General features: G+C 42.9%; 1 protein-coding gene across 1 annotated transcript in view; it reads left to right on the top strand.

The window, feature by feature from the left end:
* Window positions 1-22,536, top strand: part of musk (muscle, skeletal, receptor tyrosine kinase) — a 51,053-nt gene that overhangs the window by 21,767 nt on the left and 6,750 nt on the right. The window contains exons 9-16 of the mRNA XM_033646332.2: window positions 1,758-2,021; window positions 2,120-2,313; window positions 2,734-2,757; window positions 4,788-4,876; window positions 12,637-12,811; window positions 13,277-13,463; window positions 13,541-13,732; window positions 18,333-18,481. Of these exons, the coding sequence (XP_033502223.2) occupies window positions 1,758-2,021; window positions 2,120-2,313; window positions 2,734-2,757; window positions 4,788-4,876; window positions 12,637-12,811; window positions 13,277-13,463; window positions 13,541-13,732; window positions 18,333-18,481 (1,274 nt within the window). The remainder of the gene's footprint in view (window positions 1-1,757; window positions 2,022-2,119; window positions 2,314-2,733; window positions 2,758-4,787; window positions 4,877-12,636; window positions 12,812-13,276; window positions 13,464-13,540; window positions 13,733-18,332; window positions 18,482-22,536) is intronic.

Genomic DNA, 22,536 nt, shown 5'->3' with positions numbered 1-22,536 from the left:
ACCCTCATGCATAATGAGGCTCAGGTGAAGTTCTAGAGTCCTCACAACACTTACGAAGATCCAAGGGGAGAGGGGGTAGCAACACAACTCCACCTAATGGAGGCTGACGGTGCCCCAGATTCAAACGTCCAAAAACACATAATTGAAACCACAAAATATCTCCATACTGCTCATCCGTAGTGATCCAAGTGTCCTGAAGCCCCGACATAAAAAGTTGTTTGGAAAAACGTCACTTGAACTCTGTTTTTAGTCTGTAGCTCTGACCGCCTCTCTGTGGACTGCGCTCATGTGTGCGCGCTCATGTGTGCGCACTTGCGTGTGAGACCAGCGAAAGCACGTGAACACACATGAACACGGTGCCCATGTCTCATGATCTTGTGCAAGCGCGCACACGTGAGCGCGGTCCACAGAGAGGCAGTTAGAGCTACAGGCTACAATGAGGCTAAAAACAGAGTTCAAATGACGTTTTTCCAAACAACTTTTTATGTCGGGGCTTCAGGACACTTGGATCACTACGGACGAGCAGTATGGAGATATTTTGTGGTTTCAATTATGTGTTTTTGGACGTTTGAATCTGGGGTGCCGTCAGCCTCCATTAGGTGGAGTTGTGTTGCTACCCCCTCTCCCCTTGGATCTCCGCAAGTGTTGTGAGGACTCTAAAACTTCACCTGAGCCTCCATCGGCATATGGGTGAGTAGATAATGGCTGAATTTTCATTTTTGGGTGCACTATCCCTTTAAGATAATGGATTAGCAAACTTGTCTCCCTTGTAGAATTACTGCCATGTCTGTGTATCCTCCATACAAATAAATAAGAACTACAATGACCGCCTTGCATTTGCATACCTCTGGGAACCAGTCAAGTTGCAGTTTGAACCCATGTTTGTCCAGAGTCATGACAGTAGACGGTGCTTCACATATGGATGATGCTGCAAAGAAGCTACACACGCTAAAATATGGATACTTCAAACACATCGTCAACTAAACTAAGCTATCACGACAGTTTTAGTCAAAATTAGTGTCATCATTTCAGCGTCTGACCAAATGTCTCTGCTCCTGTTCTTGAGATATGACATTAAGTGAAGGCCAGAAACGTGTTTTTGCTGAATGTTATGATGTCACAGTGAAGCTGTCATCACCTCATCACTTTAATCCCATTAGACATTTCTGTAATAACTTTAATCAGCATATGAATTCTTGAGTTATAGCCCAAAACATTTTGTGAGGTCACAGTGACCTTTGAGCGCCAAATTATTATCAGTTCATCACTGAATCCAAGTGGATGTTTGTGCCAAATTTGTGTAAATTCCCTCAAGGCGCTCTTGAGATCTCTCGTTCATGAGAACCGGACAGACAAGAGGACAAAAAAATCCAAAAACATAATGCCTCCAGTCACAGCTGTAATACCTAGAAAAATATTTTATATCTGTTAATCGTAAGACCGTATTAGCTGCTTGACAAGTTAATACAGTTGTGGCATGACTGCTCTTTCCTTATTGAATTTCTTCAAACACCTGCCAGTAAACAATTAAGCCAGCCGAGCCAAAACCTACACAAGATGTTAATAAAGCGACGTCCAAGCTGATACTGTACAATATAAAGCTGGGGCCAAGCAGGATGTATTCCCAGAATATTTTTGCTCCAGTTTAGTCAATATCAACGACTTGAATTATGCCATACTTTATTAGAGAAATTCTGCTATAGCTGAAGGGCCTTTTGTGTTTTGGAGGACTATTTGTGTGTGTCTTCTACCCACAGACTCTACAAGGGCGTCTCAGGATACTGCAGTGCGTATCGTGGAGACGTGTGCCGCACCATTCTGAGAGATGACTTGCTGGTTTTCTTTAACTCCTCCCTGTCGGACCCCGAGGACATGCAGGAGTACCTGGTTCAGAGCTGGTGGACGGAGCTGGAAGGACTCAGTGTGTTGTGTAGCCCCGCGGTGCGCTCACTGCTCTGCCACTCCTCCTTCCCTGACTGCAACCCATCAGGGTTAGGACCGGCCCCTAAACCTGTCTGCAGGTAGTATACGTGTCTCTTTGATTCCCTTTGTGTTTCTTTATTAGAACAGTATTCAAATGACTTACACATGTCTATTTGTTCCTCCCTTTACAAAACAGAGAACACTGCCTGGCGGTGAAAGAGCTGTACTGCCATAAGGAGTGGTTGGTGCTAGAGAGCAGCAGTTCAGTCCAGCCTGACATCTTCAGCTCTGTCACTGGGTCACGCACTCCCACTTCACTGCTGCCAAACTGTCAGGCCTTACCGAGCCTTCGCGCAGACCCTGATGCTTGTACACATGTCCCCTTTGTAGGTAAGGTGTATCTTACTGAGACAGTAACAAGCACATTATTCAAAATGTGAATGCAGTGCTGCAGAAACAGCTTGAGCCATCCAGCATGAAAGCAGAAAGGAAATGGGGTGTTACGTAAAAGAAAAGCAGGAGTCACTTACAGCCAAATAAAACCCGGCCTGCTACACTGCAGGTCACTGGTACTGATGAGGTCATTAAGAAGGCCTGACTCGCCGAGCCAAAACATACAGCTGCAGGCGTGTGCGTGTGGAGTATGCTCTAAAGGATCTAAGCGTAGTAGAGTAATATGTTTTGCTCTGTAATATAATCTTAACTGTACTGAACTGACCTCCGGTACTGTACTGACTCCTCCATGATGTATGTTTTAGTCAGATTATGTAATAGCTGTGGTCACTTAATCTGTTCTTCTCTGCGTTTCAGACATCAAGCAAGATCAGATTACAAGTAAGTGTGAGAAGTGTGCAACAAAAATGTATTTGTATTAATGAAAGTCATCATTTATTAAAGTGCAAACTTTGGGAAAATGGTTGATTTGGCGACACCTGCAGTTACTGGTGGTAACAGCAAATACAGTTTAATATATGTCACAGTGTTCTGGGAGCAGCAAAACAAACTGTTTTAATTTTTATGAAGAATCAAGACAATAATTGGCCTTTTCAAACAAAAGTGGAAAAACAACACGCACATCTTACCCCGTATGAGGGTGGGTGCTGGACCAAAAAAGTTAACATGTAAAAAAACAACAAAATCATGATAAAAGTCAAGTGTTTAGCCATTTAAGTGCTTTTAATATGAAGCTGCAGCAGTAGGAAATGTTCACTTTGCGTTAGCCATAACTTAGTCTCTATATACAGACTCTACATTCAGTGAATGTAGAGTCTGTAGGCAAACCCCGGAGATCTTGCCTCTGGAAGAAGAGTGGAAGAGCCCTGGTTTCTGTTTGTAGGCTGTTTGTAGTCCGCGTGATATTGACCAATCACGTTTGAGCTGGCTGCAGTTGTTGCCAGGTTAAACGGTCTGTGCAGTGAACTAACGAGGCGGAACATAATTGGCGTCACTGCAAACTCTGAATCCATCGCAATGGTTCAGCATATTTACTTATATATAAATGGAAGTCGGAAACGTAAATTCGTTCAACCGGAATGCCAAAAAATCCGGGGGTCTGCCCCCAGAGGCTGTATCGCCATCTACCGTAACTAAATACAGCATTTTTTTCTATCATCATCACCCTCAACACCCAGTTCGTAATTCTGCAAATAGAGGTGGGCAATATGACGCTAAAATAATATCATGATTTTTTCAAGGTATTTTTGTTTTTGATCTTGACGATATGACAAATCGGTATGTATTGTTAATTTAAGAAAACAGAAAAATGAAACAAAATAAGTGATAGAGTTTTACATGTCAGCAGTTTGCTTCAAATATTCAATAAAACTAAACAAAAACGATCTCTCATTTCTTTAGTTTGTGAACAACAACAGTAACTCAGAGTGAGATTCAGATTCTGTCACAGTATTAACACTTGAACTCAGTAAAATCTACAACAAATTACACATTTAAACAGCTCTCAAATACAAACAATGTCCCCTGGGATATATATATATATATATATGTATATATATATATATATATATATATATATATATATATAAAAATAAATCAACAGGTGATTTCCTTCTTTTAGTAAAACCCTAAATGACAGTCTTTATGCTCTGCCATTTCTCCTCTAATCATCACGCTGTAACCTGTGACAGGCTGTTATGATACCACAACTATCGCAATTTACATATATTTAGATGTTTGTCGAGTTGTAAGCGGCACGTAGGTTTACATTTCCAAAATACTTGACGACGCATGGCATGAGCTGAGAGGGAGAGACACTGTGCTGCTGCCAGAGGAGCCGCTGAATGAGTTCCCTCTGAGCAGTAAGGGAGCGTTCACACCGAGATGAAACGCTAGAAATGCGACGCCAGTAAATCCATTGTTTTCCTATGATACGGCGCGTCTGACTGGCGTTCAAGCGTCTTTTTAGACAGGCGTTTTTCCGGCGTCTTTTTAGACGCGTGTTTTTGTAGACGCTTCTTTTTAGACGCGCATTTTTAGACACGCGTAGACGCTGAAAAGTTAAAATATTTTCAACTTTTTGAGTGTCAGACACCAGTAGCTAGCATGCATTGAATAAGCGTTTCAAGCGTCTTTGAAGTGTCCGTGTCTCTAGCGTCTCATTTCTGTGTGATCACCCCCTAAGTCACTAAAAGAGTCTGAGAAGTCCGGGGCTGTTAATAAAACAATCAGGACGCCACAGTTTATTCCACACTACTGAAGCTGCTCCTCTTTTTGGAACCACCACGAAGTCTGTAATAATTTCGCTTTCAGCCATGCTTGTTGTTGCCGTGGGTAACAGTATGACGTCAATACGTCAACAAGTCGAAATAACACATTAATCCTGTTTCCTTTCTGTTTGGTATCAACAGCAACATGTTACAATGACAGAGGCCGTTTCTACCAAGGCAGTGTAAATGTGACGAGATCTGGGATACCGTGTCAGTCATGGAACCAACAGGTAATGTGGTTTGTATGTGTGTATATGTTTCTAAAGGGATGATGTCACATCACTGCACAATATGTCGAACATATATGCAACTCAAATAAGCAGTGCAGATACAAAATAACCACATGTAGATAATAATTGCAATCTCTGCTTATGGGAATGTCCTCATGTCCTTTTGTCGAGTGTTTAAAAGAATGGTTTCATAATGACCTGTGGGTCACAATCACCACAAAATGAAGGTGGAAGAAGTTGAGGGATTATGGGGGAAATGTTGAACAGTGTTGATATTGTGTAAGGGCGCAGATAGCGAGGAAGCCAACACAATTAATGCCTGTATTTATAAATCCAAGAGTCTACATTTCCTGCAGATTTAAACCAGCAAAGTGTGACTGATATGTTGTGTGTGGATGTTCAGTTTTATATCAAACATTCCTGGCCTCTAACCAGAAACAGAAAAACACACAAAAGTGCTTACAAGTGCAAGCACATGCATGCACACTCACACACAAACACACACACACACACACACACACACACACACACACAGGCCCTGTGGCCCAAAAGCCTCTTTATGTTTTTATGGCTTTGCTCAGTGAGAGAGTCTGTTAGAATGAGCTGTTACTACTCTCCTGTGCAGTGTGTGTGTGTGTGTGTGTGTGCCAGGTCAGCAGAGAGGGAGGGGCTCATCATGTCACATCCTGGCTCTGGAAGCAATTAGCTTTCACACGCATATGCTGCACAGACTTCATCACTAACACACACACATACAGACAAATATAAAATTGAGAGAACCTTTGCTCTCTGATATGATTCACAAATATTAGCGCATTCCTTCTCTCCTTTCTTTCTGTCTCTTTCTTTCTCTCCAGTGTTAGCTTCCACCTTCACTTCACAAACCAGCTTCATGTTCCAAACCACGTCCACATGAGAGCACATAATACCTTGCAGTGTTTCATATTGCATTATTCTATTGGGATTGAGGTTACATTCATAAAAAGCCCTTTTCATGACTTGCAGAACCACCTTGTAGTATTTCTCCGCTAGGTTTGACCAGGTCCTGGATGTTACAGCAGAGTGTCCGGCTCTTTTATTGCAACACAAGTCATGTAGCTCTCAGGTGCAGATTGAAGACCTCACTCCAGGATGAAAAGGTGTCAACATGACACATGAAAAAGTCAGCCAAAGGCAGCATTTTCAACCAAAAAATTAAGCTAATGTTAGCATAATTTGCTAGCTAGCTACAGCTGGCAAAATCTGCCAAAATTGATTAAACCTGCTTTGTCTATCACTGTCTGAAATCAAGAACCTATTGTTCCAAAATGACTCTGAGTTGATATGACAATTCAAGGTGGGGTGTTCTAATCCCGGGGTGGGGGAGCCCTTCTGTGCAGAGTTTGCATGTTCTCCCTGTGTCAGTGTGGGTTTTCTCCAGGTACTCCAGCTTCCTCCCACAGTCCAAAGACATGCAGGTTAATTGGTGACTCTAAATTGTCCGTAGGTCTGAATGTGAGTGTGAGTGATAGTCTGGCAACCTGTCCAGAGTGTACCCCGCCTCTTGCCCAATGTCAGCTGGGATAGGCTCCAGCCCCCCGCGACCCCTAAAGCCTAGTTCACATTACACGATTTTCACCCTGATTTTGCGTTGTGGAGACTATCGTAATCTTTTGAGTGTTCACACCTGGTGACGTGTGTTTCTGTCAGCGGGAGTCTTGCCAACTGCGTTACGACCTGTGTGTGCACACCACAAAATTTCTCCACCGAGCCCTCGCCGACAGAGCCCCAGATAACGCGGTGACGTCACCAAACTTGGAGACGACACATCGTAAAGGCATGGATATTCAGTATTATCCTGGGTCCAACCACAATGCGCTCCCCGTGATCCTGTGGATGCCACCATTGTTGTTGTTGCTTGCCGGCTTGTCAGTGTTGCCAGGTCTTGGGAGAGAAACAAGCAACCAGGGCTATGGAAACAAGCCCAAAAGAAGCAACTATCATGCGTTTAAATAACTTATTAGACGGATATATATAGAGAAAGATGACGTTTAGAATCAAGCCCAAAGTCGAGGCTAATAAGCAGACCTGGCTAGTGGCAACCCTGCGGCTTGTCCTCCTCACATTTCTTCCGTCCTCCTGCGTGCTGACGAGGGACGTATCCTGCCTCTCATTGGCTGATGCTCTTTGTCAGTTGAGAGTTGGAGAGTTGTGTCACACCTCTCCAGTTTTCTAGCATGCCAGATAACCAGTCACAGGACGACTTGCTCGTAGGCTTGTTCACACATGAGGACTCGTTGAGGACTATCTGCCGACTCACCTCTGACCCAAGGTGGCTCTCAAGATCCTCTGCGACGTTAAAATTGCGGTGAAAATCGTGTGTAATGTGAACTAGGCTTAACAGGATAAGCAGTTACGAGAATGAATGAACTGAATGAAAATGATGCTCAGCAGGCAGAAAAATACTGATGATCAGAGCAAGTGATAAAAAGCTGTCACAGGGTAAATAAATCTAAGGAAAATGGTAAATGGTCTTGCATTTGTACAGCACCTTTCTAGTCTTCTGACCACTCAAAATGGTTTGCCTCTACATACCACATTCACCCATTCACACATTGGTGGCCGAGGCTGTCATACAAGGTGCCACCTTCTCATCAGTTAAACACATGAATTTACACACTGATGGCACAACTATCTGGACCAATTTGGAGTTCAATATCTTGCCTAAAGATACTTTGACATGCACAAACCACCGATCTTCAGATTAGCGGACAACCTGCTGTACCTGTTGGGTTTTACTCTGAGTGGTTAAGACTGGGCTTACATGATTTCACGTAACATTAATATAACACATGAAATCTAAAACCGTTAAAACTGATGGCCATCTCTGTACACATAAGCATGCAGAGTGGCTCGGGGTGTCATGTTTGAAAAAAAAAAGTTTGAGACCAGCGGCCTACACCAACACCAGGATTTAAATTACTCAACCTTCCAGTGACATCAGGTTGTGAGAATGCAGCATGTGCTACTTCCAGGAAAAAAGCACCCTCTAATTCTATGAAATGATGTGTTGGCTAAACATGAACTAAAAGGTAGTCTGTTAAACATGCTGGGAATATGTTGATGATGATGCTTAAGTTCCTGGCCAGCATCAAAGCTTTCATTTCCTGTTGTAAGTACAATGATAGCATGATTGGGATTATGTCTGGAGGAGCAGTTCTGCCAGAGAGCAATGATTGCACCATTTTTTGTGAACTCAAATAGCCTTTGTGGTTTTTGTTTTGTTGTTGTTTTAACAAAACGAGGTAGACACACAGAGTTGGAATCTTCTTTTTGGGAATTTGTATTCTACAAATACTGATTAATAGCTACAGATCACACAGAATACAGCTATGTGCGCAAAATTAGAGCAAAGCAGAGCTGGAGGTGGAGAAAAATGTAGATATGCCATGAACTTCCACCTTTAAGATCTTCCTCTGACATGATTCACACCCATTCCATGCATCCTGTATGATACCTGATGGTGGATTTATAGTAGAAACAATACAGCAGCTTTCACGTGCCTACCTGGTCTATTAGAGTCACCAGAGAAGCAGCTGTTCCTAATACTCCGCACAGTCAGTGTCGTTTTTCTAAACAACATGGCGCAGGATCATTCAGCGTAGGTTCGGTCCAAAGTCATCATTTACCTTTCACGCATCAAAGAGCAGATGTTCTAAGCAAATGTTTCTTTATAGAGGATATAAAATATTCTGCATGTATGAGTCCTGCAGGAAATGAGCCCCAAACTCTAATGTTCCACGTGTCATATGTTGCCCTCTGTAGTAAAACCACATTTATGGTCAGCACATATGCGCAGTACAGCATACATACAGTACGTGTTGAGTGAGTAGGGACCTATTTTGTGCTTTTTGTGTGTTCTGAGTCAGAAATACTGCAGCCAAACTTTGATTCAGCCTTTTGGCACAGAGACTGTTGAGAACGCCACTAATAAAGTAGACGATATGCCACTTGAGGAGGCTCGAAGGAAGCAGCACAAGAGGACGGCAGCAAGGCAAGACGACACAGATTTTAAAATCAACTTACTATACCCGACCCCCGCCTACATCTAAGTCAAGCAGGGGGATACTAACTTAATCAGGCCTCTCAACTCTGTCCGATGGTTGTGATGCACTGTTGCTGTGGCCGTTGGTTGCTCCTCTGCGCCAGTTTCAGTGCTGCCTCTTGAGCCGTCCTCTCATACTGTTCTGTGTCCCGCTCCGACACACCATGGCATATTTATTTCCATGTTTTCGTTGCTTAAGGCCCTCCTTTCCGCCACTTCACTGGTTGTAGTCTAAAACAGTCTTGTCTGGTTGGGTGACCACCTTGTCAGTCTGTAAGAGACTTTTCTACTAGGGGCAGGTATTTGGCACTTATTGAGTGGGACAACTAACCTGGAAATCCAGATGCCCTGCCCCTAGCAAATGTGAATTTGCACTGCACGGGGATCTGGCCCCGACGAGCAGAGCCCGCTGAATTGCCTATCGGACCAGATCAGTCTATCTGACAGAGACGGGCTCTGGGCGGGCGTAACATGATGAAGACAGCGCTGCACCGTAGGAGTCGGAAAGTAAACAGCCAAGATGGCAGCTGCCGAAGGACCGCGTCCATTGAGTTTAGCTTTGGAAGAAACGCTAAGCCAACTACACTCATCTTTTTCCTTGAGAGAGGAACAGAAGACTGCCCTAGAAGCCTTCGCTTCTAGGAAGGACGTTTTTGCTGTTTTGCTGACGGGATACGGCAAAAGCATAATATATCAGTTAGCCCCACTGGTCGGCAAACCAATGGGGCTTAGTGCAATGAATACGTCACCTTGTTTTTGCTCTGATTGGCCATCATGCTAATGTGTTCATATGCCTCAGTTAGTGCCGCCCCTTGGGTAGGAAGGGTGTATCGGTGAGGGCCAGACTCAAAATCTTTCTAGATTTGAGTCTGGATTTTTTTCAAACACAATAAAACTAGCACGTCCGCCTTGTGACAGTTACGCTTCTGCAGCATTGCTATCCCCATCCTATAGGTTAGGATGGTGTTATTAGCATTACCCCACCATATCTTTACATAAGCCGCAAATAGTGTTTAACTATATATATATATATCCTTAGTTTTCCCTGTCAAGTGACCTCTGGGTGTTGTTAGAATAATGACCGTTCTCCCTCATTAGCAAAGGCTCAAGTAGCGTGACTTTGTTATTCAGGGAGAAGGTTGGTGGATGATTGGAGTCTGTAGGAGATGGGATGTGGACAGTGGTCTCCAGTGTCAAACAGTTGATGTTAGCTTCTTTTAACCATGTCCACAGTCTTTCCTCAACCTAAACCAAGTGGTTTAAGTTGACCAAATAGTTTTTGGCAACACCAGTAAACAATGGCACCCTGCCAACAGGTGTGCCAGATCAGAGACGCTCATGTGGATTGTTTTGGAAGACAATGACAAATTACCCATCTTGTCACTTAGCAATGTTGTTTTTAACATTCCTGGCACCAGCGGGAAGCCAACCCTGTGCACAGTTTGCTCTACGTGTTCAGCTACAGCAGCACATGTGCCGAACCCAGCCTTTTCAGCTCCTTACTTGATATCTCTCGGGATACATTGGACCATTGCTCTTTTGATGACTAAAGCTCATGACACATAGAGACACCAGATGTTCAGTGTTTGAGTTGGCACTCTACGTTTGCAGAAACAACCGTGCAGCCCCTGATGTCCCTCACTCCAGAACATTTAACACCCTCTGCAGTTATTAAACTGTAACCTTAGCGTAGACCCAACACAGGGCTTTGAAAATGAGCAAAAATATCTGAAAGGTCATCTTAGTTTTTGATAAAGAGACAGAAATTTCTTGGAAAAGTAAAAGTCATGGAAATGGAATGAATACGGGACACTGAACTGTTTGACTTGGTCATTTGACTAGTGTGCCTAGGTCACTATTTGGTGACATCACACACCAGTGGGACCATAAAAGTGTGTCACACTTAGTATGGCCTCTTCTTACACCTATTTTCCATGTTAACCCTTTGAAACCTGGAGAGACATCACCTTTCTTGTGCTTTCAGTTGCCTTTCGCAAGTACTAAAACCTTTGAACCCTGAACAAATTGGTACCATTTCTATCAAAAACATGGGAAAAAAGACAATGAGCTACTTGGTAAGAAATGTCTCACCAATTGCAAAAAATAATTAATGTAAAAAAATATTTTTTAAGAAAAATGGGGGAAAAAACGAACTTTTCCCCACTAATTTTCTTGTTTTTAATTTTCTCTTTTTTGGGTAATTTTTCTTTTGCTTGTTGCCATCTACACTTCTGTGTAAGGACCTGCCTGAGGAGATCAGGGCCACAAACTCTGTCTCATCTTTTAAATCACTTTTAAAAATCAACTTTTGTAGAATTGCTTTTCAGTAATTTCACTTATGTTTCAGGACATTTTAGTTTATGTTACCCTGTTTTTACTTTATGCCGACTGTCTGGCTTAGTTCATTTCATTCTCTCTATGTTTTTAAATGTGTTTATTGTGAAGCACTTTGTAACTGTGTTTTGAAAGGTGCAAGATAAAAAAAAAAGTTGTATTATTCATTATTATTTTACTTCATTCAAACGCATCCATTCATTCATTTTCCGTAACCGCTTATCCTCTTGGGGTCATTGGGGTCTCGGGGTCGCCCTCATTGGGCGAGAGGTGGGGTACACCCTGGGCAGGTCACCAGACTACCACAGGGCTGACACATAGAGACAGGCAACTATTAATGCTCACATTCACACCTAAGACCAATTTAGAGTCACCAGTTAACCTGCATGTCTTTGGACTGTGGGAGGAAGCTGGAGTACCTGGAGGGACAGAGAACATAGCATGCACACTCTTCACAGAGGGGCTCCTCCACCCTAAACGGTCTTCTTGTTAACCATTTTGTCAGTTGGTCCACTGTTCCAGCAATCACCAGCTCTGGTTTGGTCAAAATAAATCCTAAATTCACTGAGATGAATTATGAACATATGCTGATCTGTGCTCTGTCTATCCCCGCTGTGTTTCATCCTCTCAGTTGTCCACTGAGCAGTGGCTCTCCCTCATTCTTTAGAGGCAGCTACAGTACATCATGTCTCAACAAACATGCAAGTAATGGCGACAACAGAATCTGGGAAATAACAGTTACAGTCATATTTTAATAGTATGCATTGCTTACTTGAAAACGTACTACTCCACCGCCCATTTGGTTGTTACTGCCAAGCCTCACCTTGGTGAGTTCGCTACTTGCTGCAAGTTGGTTTGTTTAAATGTAATTTAACCTGCTACAGTGGTTGCAATGGCAAAGGTGCATATAACTGCTGCTCTCACCATCCTGGGAATGTGTGTTCTACTGTTACTCTATTTCTATGGTTAAAAACTGCCCATAGAAAATCGGCCTGGACCAACTCTTGAGCATTCAAGGAAAACAACTACAGCAAGAAATTTACTGATCAGATTTTACTAATCCCTCAAGACAAGTCTGTTTCCTCTATGCCCTCTCGCAGTGCACAGGTTCAGCAATAGAACAGAATAGATAATGCTTTGCCCAGAAACACCTCTGGACCCCCCCTTTACCACTGTAGGAAGAAGAAAGAGAAATGATAGACGTCTTACTGGACATGAAGTGAAGGGCTTCTTGTTCCCATTGTTTCTAGTTGTACTTATTCATGATACTATAAGGCTTTGTCAAGAAAAAGTAAAAGGTCTTCTGGTCAAAGATTTTCTCAATGTTTCTCTCCCTCTGTAGGTTCCCCACCAGCACCGCTTGTCTGTAGACGTGATTCCAGAGTTGAAGAACTCAGACAACTACTGTAGGAACCCGGGAGGAATCAGCGACAAGCCCTGGTGTTACACCTCAAATCCCAACATACGCTGGGAGTACTGCACTGTGCCGCAGTGTGGGGAGATGGGCTTAGCATCAGGTACTGTCTTCTTTGTCTCCTATTTTCTGTTCCAGGTCCTGGCTCTGTCATCAAAAAAACATTCAGCGAAGAGAAAGTATAGGATGCAGTTTCGCCAGTTAGCAGCTAGCATGTGACTGTAGATTAGCCCACCAATAATTGAGACTGTTTTCATTAAATATTAAGAGGAGGTTTCAGGATCAAGGTTCAGGGTAGCATATTCACAGCCATGATTTTTCAACTCAGTCTAACTCCGAAGCCGTCGAAATCGGGCACTTGCAGCATCAGACACTGACGAAAAAGTCGGCATGATATGTGGCCGATTGCTGTTATAGTTTAACAACGCTCAGCAGCTTCCCAGAACGTCAGCAACCAACACACCCAGGGTACCTTGCACGTTGTATCCGGACGTGGAAGGTCCATGACCAAATGTCGATATGTGACGAGGTCGAAGTGAGAACATGTTGGATTTTCTTTGTCTTCCAGTGATGAGGACAGAGTTACCAGGCCCTCGTCAAACTCCTCGTCTCCCTCCCACGACCACAGTATCGTCTCCAGCCTACTCCATGTCCGTCATCATCGTCATCCTGTCCGCACTCGCAGCTGTAGTCTTCCTCACCATCAGCATCCTGGCCTGCCGCAGACGCAGGAAGCAGTGGAGAAACCGGAAGAGGTCAGATAAAGATGCACAGTTCAATATTTAGCCTTGTGTCCGCCTTTTGATTCCTCACCTCCACTTTCTCTCCACAGAGCGATGGAGACGCCAACGCTAAGTGCTCTTCCATCAGAGCTCCTGCTGGATCGCCTCCACCCGAACCCCATGTACCAGCGGGTTCCTCTGCTGCTCAACTCAAAGCTGCTGGCCTTGGAGTATCCTCGAAATAATATCCAATATGTTAGAGATATTGGAGAGGGAGCCTTCGGACGGGTTTTCCAAGCCAGGTGAGGGGAGAGATGAAGCTGAGGGAAAAGGGATTTTTATAGCTCACCGTATGTCTGTCCAATTGAGTAATAAAAAGAGATAAGAAGAAAAGATACGAAGAAAGTAGGAGAGGTTGAAGAGCCTTCCACCCCCAAACGAGGGGGACAAAAAGGGATTTTCGTTTGCAATATTACATTACTCAGACTGATATTAAATATTGCCATGTCATCATCATAATCGCTGCCAGGGGCTAACATGATGAGGCGGATATATCTCAGGCAGAGGAAGAGAAAGGGGTGAGGCAGGATTTGAGAGGGGGGGTGGGGTGGCTAAACAAGGCCACTGCTCATTTTGAGAACTGCTGCGTCATTCACAAAGTCACAAGGGGAGCTGCTACAGGTGTCATTTACACTCCACGCTGACGCTGCTCACAGCAAGACACGAATGTCTCAAACTAATCCGACTCAATCAGACTAAATACCAGACCTGGGTCATCAAGTTGTTGCATTTTTGAAATGTCATCTGGTAAAACACAATATTTCAGGCTTGAGGTGTCTGTGAGAAGTTTGTAGTTTCCTTATTTATGCAGACAGCGGCCGTATATTTCAGTTGTGACACAGCAGAAAATAAAACACCATAAGTGACTCTTGTGCAGTATCAACCAAACACATTCCAGATTGAATTGCTCAGTTACTGAAAGCAAATACATGACTAATAACCGTTGCGATTGCTTAAAATGTTTTGTACAAGAATTCATGGCAGCTGAAGAGATAAAATTTAGTGATGAAAGTTTTTCAAATCATGAGGGTGGATGGATGCAATATAATTTAGATATAGGAATCAGACACAGCATTGGTTCCTTCGAGTTGATACACTGATATGTATTGAACCTTGAGTTCAATAGACTGGTATTTATGGAAGAAGACAAAGATATCCGTCAGCTGTGATTGGTTGGTCCTTGTCACATGCCATGCCGTGTGTGCTGCTGCATTTCAAAAGTTGAACTCTGTTTAACTCAGAGAACAGTCATCAGGGCCTAAACACTTGGGAAAGCACTCGGGAACGGGTGCGAGCCACAGTGGCATCTCTCTGGCGACTGAGCACCTGCAGCGCATCTACAATGAAAACAATGAATTTGATGGTGCAAAAAAACGCGGCATGTGTACATGCACCTTTGACAGTCAGTGCAGTGCTGCTCACCCCACAGAACTTCTCTCCAGTGCACTCATGTTGACTCCATCTTGACCTTCTACATGTTGACTGAAGTGTGTAGGTAGGATATACAAGGTCAGTATGCAGTGCTTAATTTGTAAAATTAGAAGTAGGGGAACACTTTTGGCCTCTGAGAGAGCAGCGTTCCCCCACTCCCAAAAGTGGGCATCCGAGCCGCCTCACTGCAAAACTCCGAATGGAATGGTTGTGACATCTAGTGTTATCACGGTACCAAAATTGGAACCCATGGTACGATACCAGTGAAAGTATCACGGTTCTGAGTAGTATCACGATACCACAGCAAAAATGAGGCAGATGTGCCTTTTGTCATTTATAAAAACATGAATCACTTTTCTATAATACATCAATGATATTTCAATGGAATAAATTACTTATTGACTTATTCATACTTCAAAAACAGCATCAATAAGTGATTAACATAGGGGAAATCGAAATAAAATAAATTAATAAAATAAAAATCAACCAGCCACCCTCCTCCCCTGACAAGTAAAGAACAGTCCCTCCATAAGTAAAGAACAGTCCCTAAAGTGCGGTGAGGTTTGTGGACCGTTACCTGCCACAAAGAGAGAAATGTGAACGGCTTGTTTCTCCTCTGACACGCCACATACCTGTGTGCCGCCACGGCTCGGTTGTCCAGGTACTACTGGGCAGTCATGATGCCAACGAAAGAGGAAATTAGGCTACTGGACCTGGAGTCGGACTTCTCTGTTGCCGGTAAGCCGTTATCTTGCGCCGTGGAGCCGCTGTAGGCTATTTGACCGCTGTATTCCTGTCTGTGACCCCCGTTCAACCCACAACCGGCAGGATTCACCTTTCGTTTCTGCTGCTGGTTGAAATCTGTACTGGCACAGCGTGCTGAATGATTTATTTTGCTCGCACAAAACTATTTTTAGTCGCAAATGCGAGTAAAATGCTCGCACGTATAGCTCTGTGGAAAACAAATCACTGCCGACAAGTAAAAAGGAAAAAATAATAACTTTCACTGCTCAAAGATACTCACATGTCTGGAAAACAAACAAACTACAGCAGCATATTGAGTGCCAGGTGGCCAGCGCGCGCCATTATTGGACAGCGCATGGACACTCACCCTCTTGCGATTGGACTTTGAACTTATCCCACAGTAGTGGTACATGAGGCACCGTAGTACTACGGTACTCCACCCTGCAACACTAGTGACATCAGCCAATACTGTATGTAGTTTTTAGGTGTGAAAAGTTCTAGACCCATGCAAATTAGTTCCGGAACGCACCAGGGCCTTTTCTGAAAAGATCCTGGTATGCGTTCCAGTACGTTCCGGCTCAAATTAAGCACTGTCAGTATGATGTCACATAAATGTCACTGTCCATAATCCGTAGTTCTTTGAGGGGCGAGTAGTAGACGTCCCAGTTACCTGTGCAGCAGTGGCGTATGGTAGTTTTAAAAAATTTTGTCGTAGAATAGATTGCTTCAGTTTTTTAATTCAACATGAGTTCTTCTTTGAACATGGTTGTATTTCCGATGTTCTCTGGCCTACATGCTGTTGTAGGGCCTGCTCATCCCATGGGCTCCCTCGTCCCATGGGCCCCAGTGCAACTGCACTGCCTGCAATGTCTATTTACACCCCTGCTTTGCAGCCTTGTTCTGCATTCACGTGGTGTCAGAATATAAAAAAAATTAGTTCTTGATCATATTTCATGGCTCACCTGATCCATTTACTTAGCTCTTTGTTACCAATGTGTTGTTTAAATACTCTGAGCAATAAAACACAACATGTCTTCTTTGTAGCATCCATGTTGTTTCAGTATCACAACTAAAAGCTCATGAACACACAAAAGTTGGAAGAATGATCATCCAAAGAGCACCTGAAAGCACCATAGGCCTTGGGTCAACTCAACTACGATTTAATTGCCTCTTGTTCCGCGTTAGCAGTACCTAATGATAACTGCGATTGGGAAAAGTCATGGACTCATGCACACTCGTTCAACAGGCTGACAGACAGGACACCAAAAAGATTTGTTCATTTTCACCCATCGCTCTCAAGGGATAACGGCCCGTATTTTCAGTCTCGGAGACAGTGATAGTGTTGCGTTTGGTCGTTCACATGAAAAACGTCAGAAATAGTTGTGTCGAGAATGAAATGTTCGGCATTTTTATTGCTAAAGCTCTGGTGTTCTGGATACTAGACTGTTGCAAAATTGCAATACAGCAGCACATTTATCATCCATTATGCCATAAACTGCAATCGACCACTCTGACCTTCTGTCCGTGATGTTGCACAGACACCACGCAGAGCTTTAATGTCAGTGTGTGGAGATCTAGTTAATGGCACTTTCACAGTAGCACTTGCATGTAGCCGTGCAGATCTGTGAGACGTCCTTCAGGCAAGCAGGTAATCCCTTAATGAAAACTGGAATGGCGCAGTACATGGACACCCCTGAGAAACTAATACACACTCTCATACACACACATTTGTGTGAGCATACATGTAAGGGCGCTGGTGTAGTGTATTCTTTAATCAACACCTGTAATCTTAACTATGAAAACCAGATGCCCAACCTTCACCTACAAACCTTATTTAACCTTAACTTTGGCCCTTTAACACCTCCTGACCAAAGTGTCTTCACTTTTTAGCCACATCCTGACTCTGAGAAACTTGTTTGACACACATACACTCATACCTGCATGCATGACCAGAAACAGGCAAGATATAAATACAAATACAGACTATATCCTGTACACTTGCACTCAAAAATAGAGATAAAATGTCACATTAAAACACAGGCAACACGTGCCTTTGGTAATGTATATTCATGCTTACATAAACAAATACATACACACACACACACACACACACACACAAAACATACGCAGAGACCTAAATAGACTCGAAGAATATCTCCCCTGACAGATATGCTTCAATCAGTACTTTCTCAAAGTGTATGTGAATGTATCTGTGTGTTCGTGAGTGAGTGTTTCCATATGTGTGTGTGTGTGTAAACTATATATAAATCTACACTGAGAAAAAACATGTTGACTTTAGCTTGGCCCTCTGGTTAGCCAACACAGGAAGTGTGTGTATGTATATGTGTGTTCCTCTCCAAGTGACTGACATTTACAGAGCGCTCCAGTAATAAAGCTGAGCTGTTTTGCCAGGCTGCTTGTTAGCAGACTTAAAAGACGCATACAAAACACATGGTTGCAGAAATCTGGTGGACGCATTAATCGAGAGAACCCGCAACAATAAAATTCCCAGCATTGTGCATTTATATATTTTTGACTGTTTTCCCTGCACATGCTGGACGCTACTTAAGAAGCTCTTGGCACAAACTGCAACTCTTAAATCTCTTCTTTTCTACAGGGCTAGCGTAGCTGCACATGTCTGTGTTTTAATATATTTGTTTGCTGCAGAGCACCTGGCCTGCTGCCAATGGAGTCCTTCACGATGGTGGCTGTGAAGATGCTGAAGGAGGAAGCCTCAGCTGACATGCAGAATGACTTCCAGAGAGAGGCAGCGCTGATGGCTCAGTTTGACCACCCAAACATTGTGCGGCTCCTAGGTTAGTGTGTTTGCATGTTTGTTTGTGTGTGTGTGAAGGCAAAGATTTCCCACGAAGGCTGCGTTCACAGCTGAATTTTACATTCTACAGTTGCTGGATCAGCGTGGTTGCTCGAGGAGAGTGCAAAAACAGATACACAGAAAGAAAGAGAGAGGTCATGTGCGGTGGACAAGAGGAGTCTGTTGCACTTTAAATCAGCAAACTTCGAGATCTAATACATTGTGTGACCATCCAAACCACGCTGACGGCAAGAAGCATGAAACAGGCATTAGCACTGTTCATACTGTCAGCACCATTAAGGCAGATTTATACTTGTGGGTCAGCTCTATGCAGAGCTTATGCTGTAGCCCTTCAACATGGCCTACGCCACTGTGAGCATTTATAATTGTGCGGTGGTGTGTCTGTGTCATTCTGCAGTTACACCTTCAAACCACTAGTCTACTGTGGGGTTTCTGTGAAGTGCTGTGAAGTTTAGATGATTCAAAACACACATTAAACACACATTAAACATGGCTTAATGGAGACAATTTCAAACACAAGTACACAAATCAGCTTCTCTATAACTCGCAGCATTCACAGACAAACACTTGTCTTTATCTGGACACATTTTCCCCACAAATACAACATGCTAATGTTTTTAGCACAAGCCTATGGCATTTTACATTGTATAAATTAGCTTAGGGGCTAGCGGACTTTTCCTCTACTCATATGAAGCCAGGGACAACAGCAACATTTAACAAAGGTAACGTTACAAAATTTGGCTCCATTACAGCTCACAAGGTTCACCGACAAAACAACTGTCTTATACTTAACACGTTTTACAAACAAATATAACATGCTAACGTTATTAGCACAAGCCTATGGCATTTTACATTGTATAAATTAGCCTAGCGACTAGCGGAGATTTCCTCTGCTCATATGAAGCCAGGATAAATCACACACAAGACTTAAAATGCTATTTTTGTGGAGGCTTTATTGTCTGCACAATTTATTGTTTCTTATCTGTGAAATTAAAGTAAATCAAAGCTTTGTTTCTACTGAGGGAAATGGTTTCAGCTTACAGAAATAGCCAGGAGGTCTGCATTGCTGTGACATGTAGATACATTTCTGTGGAGGTGCACGTCAGGCTATGGCGTAGGCTCTACATTGACGCACAGCCTATGCTGTAGGTACCGCATCAATTCAATGTAGAAGTATAATTCCCACTTTAACTAATTGCTGACTCATCAACTTGAGGCCTCTAACCAGATCACAATAGGTGCATATAGTTAAAGAGGAACAGTGATTTCACTCCTCAAATTCTGGGAAATTGCAGCACGTGAAAATAGTTGTATAAAGCATTTTGTGGCTCCAGAAGGAGCTGCACGAAATCTGCAAAACTGATTTCAATTGAAGTCATTGTGCATCTTGCTGGTAATGTGAGTGCCAGGTTTTGACAAGGAAGGCAAAAAGATGATATCTCTGGTTCTGCTGCACCAATTAGAATACTCATGAGTCCAACGACATGACATGTGGTGCAGTTCTGTATCAGTGGACTGCTGTTCTTGCTTGACTTGTTCCCTGATCATTTTTGCGATTTGAACAGTTTCAAACAGATTTGTGAATTTCTTCTGTTGTATTTTTATTTAGTTTTCCTAAATGCATGGCCAAGTTTTGTAGTTTCACTCAGGCAACCTTCAGGGTATATTTGGAGAAGGATTGTAAACTTAGTCTGCAGGTGAGAATGGTGAAGGTGCGTCAACTAAAACACTTGGTTCCTACTTCAGGGGCAAAAAATTAGGTTTTGAAGGAGTTGCTCTTTTTGAAATCTTCAGTACTCAAGCAGCATTTTTCATGAACCAAAGCCGAGCTCATGTTCCAGCTCATATCTTCATCAGGAGCCAAACAGAACTCATGCTCCAGAGGCACTTTAATACCTTTTCAGTCAACACATACAGGCATCCTGTTGGATAACTGCACCATCCAGTAATCAAGCAATCATCCGTGTCACCTGTGTTGCTGCGCCATCAGATGGAGCACGTTATGCCCACACTGTGATTGGCTCTTGACTTAACTGAGCATGAGGTGCACCCAAGGAGCCAAAGGAATAGACAAGAATCAATTTCAGGTGCCCTACTTCCAACTAAGATGCGTCAAACAGAGTTAGGTAATCTCAAAGCAACATAAAATCTATTTCCTCCTAAGACTATGTGGAAATATTGGGTTTAATTTACTTATCTAAAAGCAATAAATACAGATTGCCAACTTGCTTTTGGCAGTTTTATTTCTCAGTGCATTAAACTGAGTAGACTCGAGATAGTGTGGCAGTGTTTCAGAAATTAGATCTTGTCTCAAATCTGGATTTCAGTTGCTGCTTTACTTTTCACCCACACATATTTAGTCACAGGGCATTTAAGCAGGTAAATACCCTTAAAAGTGACGAAGCATGATCTTAACGAGGACTATCTCATGCAAAATTAACCAAAAGCTGTTTGTGAGAAACTGAACTAATCATGTGAATGAAGCCTTATCCCTCAGATCTATTTCACTGCAGCGCTATGAAACCGCTTCAGATACAGAGCCGACTGTTTGCCAGTTTACAAGTGCAGCTTGACAACCAATGGTTTTGTTGGCCCAAGCAAAACAAATGTCTTCTATTAAAGTTTATCTACACTAATGCAGCCTATCTAATCTAATACAAACTGCTCGCATCCAAATACTTCCAGGAAGACATTTAGAGATACAACATTCTCTATTTGGCGCTGTCGGTGAGTAAACAGGGCTGTTGGTCATTGGCTGCGCTGAGGGAACTTTGTTTACTTTGGTCCAGTTTACAGCTGTGTAATATTTTTGAATCAACATTCATCATTCAAAGAGGGTTTTTTCAGAAGTGTATCAAATGACAGTATCATGTGTTTTCTGTTTTTGAGTGAGTCAACTGGAGAGTGACACACTAACGCTGAGGTCTCTGGTGCACATGAAACCAGAGTTGATTGAATTATTTGGTTAACCTCTAATTACCCACCGGACTAATAATACACCGCAAATCATGTGTAAAAATACAGGCACCAATCCATGACGTGCATGTGTCAGAATTAGAGATGCCATATGTTTGCATGTCATTAAACTGTCACATGTGCAGGACGGGGCCTCTGTGTTCTGTATATTTAGCAATGGAGGGAAACATTTCGATCCAGCTACTGACCTTCAGTTGAGGTTGCTACTGTTGAATTACAGTCCTGTTTGTGGGCAGTCACCCCCCCAATCCCTTCCTCCCCTCCACCACCACCACCCCAGGGAGCAGTGATCAGAGCTCTGTCTCTGGGGAGCTGTCCCACTCTGTGACCCACAGGACATGAACTTACTGAGCATGACCTCCAAACTTCCTTCTCTTCTTGCCAAAAGTTCCATTTGAGCATCTTGTTGTTACGGCTCTTGTACGGAGTTGGACATAACAGGCAAAACAAAACAGTTAAGAAAAAACACCCACATTCCAGTTCTGTGTGTTTGTTTGACATGGCACCCTGAATTTTCCTAAACACTTCCATGCTTTTGTGTCTAAGTGACTAATGGAGACAGCATTTTTTTTTAAATTGGTCCAGTATTGAGTTAAGCCATGCAGCTAGCAGTAAGGAAACAGGCTGCAAAGTAACGTTAATTGGCAATTGTGCGTGTTAGTGTACATCCATTAAAAGTGCTTGTTTTTGCCATTGATGTGCTCAAATTGTTAATAAAAAGTGTTTGATATTATGGAAAGGATCCCTACAGAGATATACTTTTTTGTTAAAGAGTAAGATCTTTTTTGTTTAACCAGAAACAGCCCCGAAATTGCCATGACAATACACACCAGACTCCATTTCGATAAAGAATGATTTTATCTTTGTAAAAACACACAACTTCAAAGTCGACAGACATGAAATAAATCCCACAAAAACTGTCTTGGGTCGTCTTTTCACTGTTCCATCACTAACTCTGGTTTGGTTGAAATAAACCCTTAATTCACCCAGTTAGATGTGAAAATATACTGGCTCTATACATGCTAAAATTACCATTTATTTGAATGGAATCTGGTGGGT

This window comes from Epinephelus lanceolatus, chromosome 19 (assembly GCF_041903045.1).
Source record: "Epinephelus lanceolatus isolate andai-2023 chromosome 19, ASM4190304v1, whole genome shotgun sequence".
Lineage (NCBI taxonomy): Eukaryota > Metazoa > Chordata > Actinopteri > Perciformes > Serranidae > Epinephelus > Epinephelus lanceolatus.
This window is presented reverse-complemented; position numbering and strand designations above follow the sequence as displayed.